Genomic DNA, 13459 nt, shown 5'->3' with positions numbered 1-13459 from the left:
AGAATAGGTAGACTCCTAATATGTGAAGGCGGTCTGTTTTCATTATTAATGGTGACGACAAATATAAAATTTGGAAAATTCTACATTTTTGAAAATTGTCTTTGATAATGCCATATACCAAAAAATCGGATTGAATAGAAATAAATGTGTTCTTCTTTTTTAAGTTTTATAGAAGAATCGATAGAGAATAGGTCTGTTCGGGTACTTTTCCAATAAAAATTTGCCGGAGAGTAACAAAAACCCTTAGTCTATTTGCTGTTTATTTGAATTAAACAGCTAAATTTCATAAAACAGCTGTTCGATGCTGCAAATTTCTGCTGCGAAAAACATCTAAAAGAAATTTGCAAGTTCTCATTTACCAAACACTCAAAATTGTGCTCACTCTCATGCACTCTTCCGCTCTCTTATGCTGGCGAATAAAGTACGCTAACGACTCCCAGTAACAATTTGTGCATATTTGCACAAATTTTTTGATGTGCAATAAAATGTGGTGTTCTTCTTCGACCTTAAAATTCATAACACTAGTTGAATGTCGGCTAGGATATATAGCCCATTTCAAACTTCAATTCAAATACAAAAACGGGAATATGGAAACTTTTGCAATAAGCCATATTGGATTTAAGAGTTGGTTTTCTATTCTGCTTTCGGAATAGCCGAAGAAATTTTTAATTGTTTCGCGAGTGACATTTGACAGTAATCATTTGTTTTCATTTTCATTCCAAAATACGTTTTTTATCTGCACTTATGGTTTTATATTTTTTTCGCAAATAAATAAAATAAAAAAAATGCAAAAACAAACCACTGAAACCAATAAAACAAACAAAAATTATGTAGCAAATAAATAAATGAAAAAAAAACGAACCAATGAAACCTATAAAACAAACAAATATGATGCCAATAATGGTTTCAAGCGTTGTCACTAAAATTTGTTTTTGCCATTTTCTCCACTATAAGCAAAGTACTACTTTTCCGTCATTTTTTAGCCAACGTTTCGCCTACGTGTTTTTTAATATGGAGTTTGACAGCATTCCGCTCGAAAAGCTAACCAAAATACTCAGCTTTAGAAATAAACGTTGTTTTACAACTTGTCCTCTTCAAATATGTTATATATTTTTTTCATAATTGGAACACTGTTTTGTTGCCTATGTGTGGAATATCGAATCAAATAGAACATCTTTTTAAGATTTTAGAAGAAAATAACAGCTGTGTTTTATAGCCTTTGATATTTAGATTTACTGTAAAATCAAAACAAAAATTAAACAATTGTACTCAGATGTTTTGCTAAAAACTTGAAGGGATGTTCTATTTGATCCCATATTCTACACATAAGCAACAAAACAGTGTTATAATGACGAAAATACAAATATAAAACACATTTGAAGAAGATAAATTGTAAAAGAAAGTATATTTCTAAACCACTTTGATATTTGAATTTTAATTTAAAAAATTGTACTCAGCTGTTTACGGTACACTCCCTGGTAATCATGTCATGGATACAACCCCTTCAGACTTGTTGAGGTCTGCGAGACAGCCGAAGTTTAGTACGAATGCTGCATGTCTCCGGTCATCATCAGCCTCATCCAATCTACCAATCATCCAGTCGGTGGTTCAAAGATCGGGATTATATTCCCTTAGTCTTCCAAGTATCGATTCGGGATCAGTAGGAATCCTTGGTATCCAAGCATGTGCCAATGGTCAAGAAGGAATATCTTCCTTCTTAACTACATCTAGTGCTGCACCTGGCCTTTTCAACCTAACGTGATCTAAATCCAGTGCATCGCTTGGCCAGAACTTGCCAAATCTGTTTTGGAACGCAACTATAAATTTCAATTGAAAATGTCAATTTTTGTGTTTTGTTTTCTCTTATTCCTCGAATCACAACACAAAAAAAACTTATCATTTTGATTTGTTTTTTTCTTTTGCACGCTCTTTTATAAATAGATTTAATTAATACAAGATTATAGTTATACTTGTTTTTTAAAAATCCAAAATGTTTCATTTTAAATAAAAACGCTTAATAACTTTTGTAACATGTATAAATATATTTCAACTCATAGAAATTATCGAATGTATGTGTATATCGAAGCAGAAGTAATCCACGCGGAAAACTATGGTTGTAATTTTTGACAATATAAAATCAAATAGTAATATCGTTTCGATCCATGTATATGAAACTATTTGCCTTTACATAAAGCAGGTACTACGACTGCTGTACTGTTATGCCCAACAATCTTAAGTTAGATGTGATTTATATAACCCGTGGTATTATATTATTTCAGCAAACATTTCATTAATCCTAACATTTTTTTAAAGAAGTTTTTCTTAAATCTGCTGACTGTTTTTCCTTTTTACGTTTTTTTTTCTTTGATACATAACCGTAGTTGTCTCGTGCGCTCCAACCTGGATAAAGTTCCATATGTAATTGACGTTCTTGACGTGCTTTTTCATAGTATTTGCCCTGCTCCTCACGAGAAAGTTCATGCCATCGTCTACCCAAGATTTGATTAATAGCTGCTGATTCTTTAAGGGTGCATTCTGCTACGACTTTCGCTCTCATTTCTTTCATATACAGCATAAAGGCATTAAGTGGTTTTTTTATGTGGGGTTTTTTTTTGTCAATTGCAATGTCATTACTTTTATCAATACTATTAAAAGTTTTCAAGTTTTTGCAGCCCAAATTTTTTGGACTTATATCATCGAGGCTGATTTCATTGCTTGCATTTTGCTTAGATAACGGTGGCACTACAGTTTGATGTGAGTTAATCACATGATATGGTGATGTGTGCACTGAAGGAAGGATGCTAGGTGAAAATCGAAATGGAAATTCGCTAGTCAATTCATTTGGTAGGGTTGGACAGTAAGTACTTCGAAAACTGGACGCTGATGAATAAGCAGATGAGGTATGCCAAGATGTAACTTGAGATATTTCCGGACTTAATAAAGTATAAGGATATTGGCCAGAAGGAAAAGAATACAGCGATGCTCTTGTAAATCCCATGGATTTCACATCTAACTGATATGGCGGAATACCACAGTGAGCAGGTGGAGGAGTTGTTAAATGATCCCCGTTGTGTCCAAAGAAGCATTGCAAACTTAGCTTATTAGCCATCGAAACAGTCAGACCATTTCCGGAATTACTTGTGTAAGTATATGGGGATACCAGATAACTCATATTATATTCAGATTCGTTGGTAGACATCTTGTTACAAACTGGACTTAGGCTTGATCTTGCGGGTAGATGACATTTTTCTGCTATTTCGGTTAAATCGATTAAACTAGATTTTTCTTCCAATAGATTTTCGGATGACACTGTTTCATCATCACGATCCCCTTCATCTTTAAATATTTTAACTTCGTCAGTACTTCCTAAATCATCTCCAGATGTATTAGGCTCACGTGTATGATTTGCGTTTGACATGTTATTTATTGGTGATTGCTGTGATTACATTTTTAATATAAATTTGTATCAAAATTAAAATGGAATATTTGAATTGATTAGTTGATTATAATAAATTAATTAAATGTGTAAGTAAAAAAATAATAAATATTGTCGGATTAATAATAGATAATAGATTTTAAAACAAAAAAACTTGTTGATTTCGTTCAGTAGGACATTCCCTTATTACTTGTGGTAAAATTGTTATTTTCGTAATGTTTCAAAATAGTAATCGCGAAAAAAGGGGTTTCAACGGTGAAAAACGAACATAGTACCAGCCATTACAAAGTGAATTGAATAAAAAAGGTACTGTTTGTGAAGATTTACAATTTAATCGTTGGATGTAAAGTTTTTTATCTCAATTGAATTTTTGTATAGCAACCTGTAATCGAAAAAAATATATTTTTTAAGTGGAGAACCGTTGAGTGGAGTGAACGTTTTGTTATTTAGCTCCGCTGGAATATTCTGCAACTCGTATTAGGTACTTACTCTTGGAAAAAATGTAAGTCACTCAAGGATAGCTACCTTAGTTTTTATCCATTAGGCAGTTGATGATCTGGGCCTGTTTCCAGTGGAGCGGCAGATCTAGAGCCCGAGAGTAGGCTTAGAATGGACTCCAAAGATTCAACAGCTGCGGGGGTGATATAAGGCCGCAGCATGTTGTCTGCTACCGAGACCTAGACTTGTGGAGAGGGTGCTCCAGACTCCACTAGCCGACAGAGGACTGGTTAGCAGGGGGTTTTGACGAATATACCTGGTTCGAGTCATTAGACAAGGCCGAACCTAAGCAGTCAGGAAAAAGGCTGCTGATACCTGGAGGTCTTCCCATCCTCAAAAGAGCTAAGGCGAACCATAGTAATTAGAACCTTAGCTAATGTCTCCGGTATCGGGGCAATACCAACTAATTGCTTTCGTGGATCAACTTTAGTTGAAATGTATCGCTGCGTCCTAAAGAAGATTGGTGGATTTAGTAAAGAACAAAAATATTCGTTCTCAACCAATTGTAAACGCTTGGATACCAAGGATTCTCTCAGATGCTGAATTCATACTTGGGAGGCTAAGGGACTGTAATCCCAATCTTTCAACCACCGACTAGAATATTGGTAGGTTGGATGAGGCTGATGCAAGTTAATTCTCACACAATCTATCTCGCTATAATTAATGCCTGCTCTGAGGATGGCACAATCCGCGTCGTCTGGGTCCCGGGCCATAACGGAGTAAGGGGGAATGAAAGGACAGACGATTTGGCAGTGAAGGCCAGAGAACTGCCGTCAATAAACTTGGATAACCCGAGGCCTTTCGGGTCGACGTAGTCCGATTTAAGGGGGGTGATCCAGATCGTGAGAAGACGAGGCTATTACTGAAAGGAAGTAAAAATGAGATCAGTATAGCTTTCGGTATCATAACGGGACACATAGGACTACGAGATCACTTATGTAAAGTTGGTGTGGCAAGTGATAGCATGTATAGGGCATACGGAGAAGATGGTCAGACGTTGGAGCATTTCCTTTGTGATTGCCCGGCTTTTGCGTCTAACAGATACCGCCATTTAGGTGGGAACATTATACCAGTCATGATCCAACTTAGTGGAGTGGTATGCAAAACAATTAAGGATTTTGTAAGTAGCACGGAATTCCTAAATTCAAAAATTTTCTTCAACCTAACCTAATATAATCTCTCTATAACGAATTTTTTGTCAAACTTGTTTTTTTTATTGAAGTTCACATAAAAAAGAGGAACAACAAAATTTATTTAACGTTGATCATCAACGCACTTGTAATACTGATTGAAAAATTTCGAAAAAATTAAAGGAAAATTTTAGTTTAAAATAAGTTACGTAGCGATCGAAGTACAGACAAAAAAATGGCAAAGCGTAAAGGGTTGTCTATTAAAGAAAAATGCCATATGAAAGCTCTAAAAAAAGAAGAATGTGAGCTAAGAATTTGGAATATCGGCTAGACACCTAAATATAAAAAAAAACAGAAACGCCATTCGCAATTAACATATCCAGTAAATTTTAGAATATTAGAAAATTTCTTATTGAGATGGGTTAAAGTGGGTTTGAATCAAAAAAACAATTAAAAATTTTTGACGTTTGAGACTCTTTAAAATTTGTAATGGTTAGAGCGTGGCAACGATATCATGTGTAAAATTTCCAAGCCATAGGTTGTCCCGAAGCCTCCGGCAGGCCTCAAAAATTGATCACCTTGACATTTCGAAAATATTTTCGGACTGCCAATATTCATTTGTGGTTCGATTTCCTGGATAGTGCTTAAAAATCCCTAAAAAAAGTCCGCTTGAGGTCTATAACATGTTTTTTGGTCTCGGGGATTTGAGACTTTTTTTGCATTTTTTGGCGAGATAAGCCTTTTTTGGAATTTACGATGGCATTTGGTTTTCGGTTTTAATTTTGTTGCATTATTTGAATTGGTGACAAAATTTATAAAGACTGCTGCAAAGTGTGTCCATATCCGATTATTCAGTTAAAAGTTATGAAGTTTAAAATTCAAAAAAGTAAAATTGAAAAAAAACTCTCGGGTTCTCAAAACGCAAAGCACAGCTCCCCCATGGAGGTTTATGTATATACTAAAGCAAAAATGTTTTGCACCAAACAATATTTGAAGCTTTAAAATCCAATTTATTAAACAACAACGATTTGAGACTATCTTTGCCGGAAATGGGTATTTTTTGTTTTTTTTTATGGAAAAAAAATTGGGTAACATTTATATTTTGTTTTTTTAAGGACAGCTTTATCGAGGCCACCGGGGCGCAGAGGTTAGCATGTCCGCCTATGACGCCAAACGCCTAGATTTAACTCCCGGCGTAAACATCAGGTTATCCCCTTACTAATGCTGGCTACATTTGTGGATATCCTGCCAGTTTAAACTTCTCTAGCAAGTGATGCCGCTATGCGGCACGCCGCTCGGACTCGGCATAACAGGTCCCTTATCATTGAGATCCCTTATCATTGAGCTTAAACTCGGACTGCACTCATTTATATGAGAGAAGTATCCCCTGTTTCTTAATGGAATGTTCATGGGAAATTTAGTTAACTGCAAAGTTAAAAATTTTTGTTTTAAAAAAGTTGCAAATTTAGAAATCCGACTACAAATGAAGATCTAATTCCTGGGTCCTGCATAAAGTCGACCGCACCACCAAGGGCCTTAATTATAATTTTGCGCATAATCTCTTTAACGCCTCAGCTATAATCATTCAAAATTTCAAAGAGTTATCTTTACTATTCTCAAACGACATATTTTATTTTACTATTTCTGATTCTGTACGTTTGTTTATTTTTCACTTAGGGTAAATTAAACCTAGTTTTAGACTGTTTCTCTTTAACGAAGTTTCTCTATAACGTAGTATTTCGTCGGTCCCCAACTGCTACGTTATAGAGAAGTTCGCCTGTATATTATCAACCGACCTCTATTACCAGGAACAGGGGTACACGTACACTGAGGCGGCTGCCCTTGCCGATGAGGGTTGCATCGGGTCAAGCCGATAAACAATATGGATTTCGAAGACTGCACAGCCCAACAACAGCTTTGCATGCCATCACTGCACACATTTGCCGTGGCTTCAATCAGCCCAGGCCATGTGATAGGAAGGTCCTCGTGGCACTGGATCTATCGAAGGCATTCGACAGCCATGCCAAACTATTTGAGGTCATCGCCAACATGTCTCTCCAGCCAGGCCTGAAACGCTGGGTCGCGAATTATCTGTGTGGTCGCCAGTCATTTGTGGAATTTAGGGATAAGAATTCAAAGCACCGTAAAGTGAAACAGGGATTTCCCCAAGGTGGGGTGATATCTCCGGCACTGTTCAACCTCTACCTATCCTCCATTCCACCCTCTCCAGACGCCATAGATATCGTATCATATGCGGACGATTGTACGATCATGGTATCAGGCTTCCACCCATTGTTGATATCTGCGATAGGTTGAAAGTTTACATCTACGAACTTGCATCATACAGGGTGGCTGATGAAAGCCGCTACCAAAAAAAAATGTAATAACTTTTTTTCTATTTAATAATAATAATTTAATAATTAATTTAATTAATTAATTAATTAATTTAATTAATAATAATTTAATAATTAATTTAATAATTTAATTTAACATGAATAAAAGAAAAATGTATTCCATACACCGAAAAAAAAATGTAGCAATATTCATCATTGTAGCAATATTCATCAGCCACCCTGTATTTCGCTGCAAGAAATCTGAAGATATCTGCCACCAAATCTTCAGCCACCTTGTTCACTACAAATACGCATGAGGTGAATACTGAGCTGACTGTGATGGTCGATGGAGAAATTATTCCGACCATCAAGTGTCCCAAAATACTTGGCGTCACATTTGACAGTTCTTACAACTTTCCACACCAATTTGCGATAAGTCAAAAGTAGAAACAAGGTCCTCAATTGAGGTTCAGCGTTACAAGAGAGAACCTTTAGATCAAGCGGCATATCAAGCAGGTCTAGACAACATTAATACAAATGTAGTCCTTGGAGAACGAACGCCTCCCATTGCACCTGAAGAAATTGTTCTCCCCCGACAAACCAGAGTAGTTCTGGCTCAATTACGTTCCGGCAGATGCAGCCGCCTCAACCCCTACAGAGCAAGGATTGAAGCCGACGTGCAAGATGTATGTCCTGATTGTACCCAGAGACCGCACGATACACGTCACCTGTTTAACTGCCCAGCCAGATCCACTCGACTCAGATCCAGTTCCCTGGTGACTCACCCTGTCTTAGTCGCAGAGTTCCTGGGTCTTGACATTCAACAGAATCAAGCAAACGAAAGATAGAACACAACAATCTGCTGCAACAACAACAACCCACCCTTCGTTGCTATCCGGGCCTGATCCTGAATACTTGGATTGCATGTCGCTTGAGGCATACCCACAGATGCAAGTCCCCTGGAATCTGTAAGTTAGTTTCTAGTCTCGAAAGCTCGTCTTCTCAGAACAGCTACATTTTGAACTGTTCAGGCATCTCGTTGAGAGGGGGACAGAGGAAAGTTTTTAAATTAAAAAATGTCTTCCTCTGAGATTTAATGACCGCTTGACTGTCTGAGTATTAAGTATTAATGCCAATCGTCTTTATAACATTGTATATAAGCCATTCCACCACTTTTTTAATTGCAAGTATCAAGTTACAGTGGTACGGTAACCTTCTCGAGATGACCAGTCCTAGTTCTATGACAACTTAACCAGGCCTTTAAAACTTATGATATTGAAACTTGGCACTGATATTTTGTTATCAACTACAATGAGTCGAAAGTGAAGATGTTGTTGTTGCTACATTTTCATGTGGAGGTGGCGATCCTCGTCAAGCTTCTGTAGGTTAGCAAGCTCTTTCCGATCCAAAGGACCGATCGCCGCGGGAACAGGATGGCCATTGGTTATTTAAAGGCGCCAATAACTCGCCTTGTCATATCGAGTGTCATAGGCACTCAGTATTTGTGCAAGAGCCGGTGCCAACCGGCCTCTCTCTATGACTCTCCGCACGATACTGCTGATTGTCCGCGACAGCCGTTGCAGCTTATGCGTTTGGAGTATTCCACTATCCGCAACCTGTGAACGCGCCCGGTAGCTTGTAGCTCAGCTTCTCGTGACAGCATTAAACATTACACGGATCGTACCTCATTGTTCCATCCTCTGTGGTGCTCACAGCTATCCCATGCCGGGGTCGAAAGTAAAGTAACATGCACAACATATTTTTACGCATTAATAATATTTTCAACCAAAATCATTTCAATAATATGGTCATATTTCGCTTTCTTATCTAGTTTTTATCAGTGTAGGAAGGTTTAGTTCGTTTTTCACCCTATTTGTACCAGAGAGTTTTACAAGACTCTTCAACACCCACACTGATAGAAAAAGAACGATATTTCGGCTGGTAATTTTATATTCTCATTATTGCTAAATATGTTTAATACCATTTGGTATTATTTTAATACCAGACAGAGAAAGCTATTAAAATTTATTGGCGCCACATTTGTATTTTTTTCATCGCGCAAAATTTGTGTTTAGGTTAGGTTAGGTTGAAAAGAGGTAGCAGATATTAATCCGCCCCATGACACTATGAACATACACCTAAGCTTGTTCGGCTTGTTGTGCGCTCTAAAAACTATAAAGTAACCTCTAAAAAGAAAATTTTAAGTTAGGAACTCCGTGCTGTTTACAAAATCCTTAATTGTTTTCAATGCCACTCTCCTAAGTTGGTTCATGTCCGATATTGTGTCTCCAACTAAGTACCCCGCATGCCCTACACATGCTATCACTTGCCGCACCTATGTGTCCCGTTATGAGACCAATAGCTATACTGACCTCCTTCTTGCTTCGTTTCAGTAATAGCCTCGTCTTCTCACGACCTGTATCCCCCATAGGATTTTCGCCGTCCTACCGACCATTTCGCTGTTCCACAATGTTGCATGCCCACTCCCTTAACTCGGACTGCGTCGACCCGAAAGGCTTCGGGTTAACCAAGTTTTTAGACGGCAGTCCTCTGGCCTACACCGCAAAATCGTCCGCCCTTTCATTTCCCCTTACTCTGTTGTGGCTCGGCACCCAAACGATGCGGATTTTTGCATCCTCAGAAAAGGCGTTAATCTCCTTCTTACACTGCAAGACTGTTCGTGACCTTACCGTCCTGGTTGTTATTGTACTTATGGCAATTTTACTGTCTGTAAAGATGTTCACACTCGGCGTCCTCGCGTTAGCACCACACCACTTCACGTATTCCGTGATCGCCCGGATCTCCGCCTGCAGGACCGTATTATTAGTCTTAAACGGATGTCAGTCCCTGGATTTTCAATGTAAACCCCCAGGCCCACTCTGTCCTCTAGCTTTGATCCATCCGTGTAACATGATCTTCCAGATGGCAATACTAGGGTTCCATCAATCCAAGGCTGTGCCAATGGCAGTAGTGCCTCGCACTCGACTGCAACGTTCATCACAGATATCCGATCGGAAACCTCTCCACTTCCTTCCAGGTTTCCTATCGTCGCCTCGATTATACCGCGATGGTATGTGCTGCTCCCATCCTCAATCCATTCTCCCATCGCCTTAAGTCTCATGGCCGTAGTGCCTGCCTCACACTTAATCTGTATGTCAATTGGTCGGATATCTAGAATAGTCTCCAGTGCCGTGGGCGGGGTCCTCATCGCTCCGCCTATGCCAAGACAACATGTTCTCTGAACCTGTTATATGGTCCTTATGTTGCACCTTTTCTCCATAGCAGTCCACCAAACTAATGAGGCGTAAGAAAGTATTGGTCTAATCACGCTCCTGTAGAGCCAGTGAACTATCCTAGAATTCAAGCCCCATTTCGAGCCTACGGCCCGTCTACATAGTGTCCAACATCTGTGAGCCTTCTCAGTACGCTCCTGAATGTGACACTTCCAATTCAGTTTCCTGTCCAAGATCACACCTAAGAATTTGATCTTGTCAGATATCGAAATCGTTTATTGAGGAAACGTGGTGCTTTAAATTCGCCTACCTTCGTCTTCCTCGTGAACAGACATATTTCAGTCTTCTCTGGGTTAACATTGAGACCTCTGGGTCTAACCCAGTCATATGCCATATGCAAGACCCTTTCGGCCCTTCTGCATAGCTCGTTCGGATCCTTATCTCTTAGAAGTATCATAACATCGTCTGCATAGCAAACGGGTTCAAATCCCTCCTCAGTCAGCATCCGTAGTAGGTCATTTATGGTGGTCACCCATAGGAGTGGCGATAAAATGCCCCCTCGATGTCAATGCATACCGCCAGTGCGTACGTCTTGGCATCGAACGATTCTTCTTTTTTTATGCACAACCTCGTCCAGGGCAGTCTCCATCGACCTTCCCTTGACATAGGCATGCTGTTTGTATTTGAACAGTTCGCTGGATGTCATACTCTTTATCATGGTGTCCACAATACATTCCATGGTTTTGAGTAGAAAGGACGTAAGGCTTATGGATCTGTAGGCCTTTGGTGTCGCAAAACTTGCCTTGCCGGGGTTAGGTAATTAACGTAATCCTGTTGACATTCTCGTCAATCTCTTCCATGCTTGGACAATCTAAATTATCTTGCCCAAGTCTTCTGTTGAGTAGCCTTCCGAATTTTGTCCAGTTGATCTTCAACTTATTCCGGAAGCGTACCGCATTCGGCGCTGGCCTTGCTATTCTAAATCTAATGTAGCGATGGTCAGAGAAACAGTGTTCCTGGAGACCCTCCAATCCTGAACCTCATCGATCAGATTTTCGGACCATTTCGTCACATCTAATACCTCCTCCATAATCCTATCTACAAAGGTAGGGGTGTTACCAATATTAAGTGTTATTAGGTCGTTAGTATTCAAGAACTCTGCCAGGGCTTGGCCCCGCTTATTAGTGTTGGTGTTACCCCACGAAGTGTGGTGAGAGTTCGCATCGCACCCTATTAGCACCTCGTTTCCTGTCTGTTTTGCTTTCCTCACCAGCCGTTGTAGCTCCGACGTTGGTGGCGGTGTCGGAGAGTCGAAAGACAGATAAAGTGATGCCAGGTATGCTCCACCGTCTCCCTGTCTCACCACTGTTGCATCCGACGTTGACAACTCTGCGGAAAAAATATAATTCAAATTTCTATGACATATAACGCAGGTCCTTGGCCGAGTATCAGTGATAGCATAGAATAATTGGTAGTTGATATGGTTTTGTTCAGAGACTTTGTTCTGGGTCGTCCATGGCACTTAATTAAGGCAATATGAATCTTGCCCTTGCTGATTTTCTCCATCAGAACGTGTGTAGCAGTCTCGCTCCGGTGGAGGTTTATTTGCATTACCTCAGTCATTAGTCCTCAAGTAAATGGGCATCTTGGGAGTAGGTGATGATCTCATCGTCTGCTGCCTGTTCTATAGACTGCATTGACTTTCCTGTCACTGCACTGCCTGATGTCATCGTTTTAGGTTCATTGCCCAGTCTAGTCTTTCGACTTTTTATAAAGTCGGTAATGGTTCCATCGTCAGGTCCCTGTTCATTAAGCTTTATTGGGTTTCCATTCCCTGTACTGCCTGATGATTTAATACTAGGATCTTTGCCTATCTTAGCCTTTGAAATCTTAAGTAAATGAGCTTCTTTTCGTTTTGTTGCATTGAGTCTCCTGTAGCTGCGCAGCCTAATGTTTCAATATTAGGTTATTTACCAGTATTCCGAATCTTTAAGTCGGTGATGGGTCCGTTGTCGGGTTCCTGTTTGTTGGGCTGTGTTGGGTCTCTCGCCACTGCACTGCCTGATATTTTAGTATTAGGATCATTGCTTCTCCTAGTCTTTTCAATATTGAGAGAGGCCGTGATTGTCTTGAAAAAGACAGTTTTGCTCCCGTAGTGCGCCATGCCTTTAGTCTTAGCCAAACTTGTCACGGAGACTTGAGCAATGCCAACCACAAAGAGAGTTCCTTCCTCCTTCTTCCAATCCCAACAAGGGTTCCGTCGCAAATTTACTGCCCCATCTCTTGATGAAGACCGTAGCCTTTGTAAGCTGGGGGATATCCACCTTTCTCACAAGGTCGAGCTTTGCGCCTGCCGAGCTGTTTGACTGTATCAATACATTCCGCCGACGCAAAACGCAGCTTAAAGATGTCCCCTCTAAACTCGCAGCTCATCATTTGTATGGGTGGACCCTCTACAAAGTTCCACATATGTTCGAAAACTCGATCGTTAACCAGATCCTCCACTTGCGGCCGATGATCTGGTGGAATCCTACCGGATGCACAGCCGATATTGATGACTGCATAAGTCAGCTCATCTCTGTTAAGCTTCCTTGCCACTCTGGCGTAATGTGGCGGATCCTTACCATTCTTAGCGACCATCTTCCCCTTCCGTGATGGCTGTGGCCTCCTTTTGGAAGTCCTCTATGAAGACTCAGGGGTCGTGCGCTTCCTTCGTTCCTGTTCCAACTTTGTCTACCTCCACAGGACACTGTCCGGAGTCTTCAGGCTGGGGAAGGCTGGCTTGGTTTTCCCAGAGTACTTGAAAGCGGGGAGCTCCTTTTCTTCTTC

The 13459-nt window shown here is 39.9% G+C and overlaps 1 protein-coding gene across 1 annotated transcript; it reads right to left on the bottom strand.

The window, feature by feature from the left end:
• Positions 1 to 2045: 2045 nt before the first annotated feature.
• On the bottom strand, positions 2046 to 3418 carry LOC106082603 (protein pangolin, isoforms A/H/I/S-like). Its single transcript, XM_059370312.1, has one exon. It carries the CDS (start codon positions 3416 to 3418, stop codon positions 2297 to 2299), a length of 1122 nt encoding a protein of 373 aa, XP_059226295.1. The 3' UTR covers positions 2046 to 2296.
• Between the last annotated feature and the right edge of the window lie 10041 nt (positions 3419 to 13459).

The sequence above is a fragment of the Stomoxys calcitrans genome, chromosome 5, assembly GCF_963082655.1.
Source record: "Stomoxys calcitrans chromosome 5, idStoCalc2.1, whole genome shotgun sequence".
In the NCBI taxonomy this organism is placed as follows: Eukaryota; Metazoa; Arthropoda; class Insecta; order Diptera; family Muscidae; genus Stomoxys; species Stomoxys calcitrans.
Note: the sequence above shows the minus strand (reverse complement) of the source record. Positions and strands in the feature narration are given on the sequence as shown.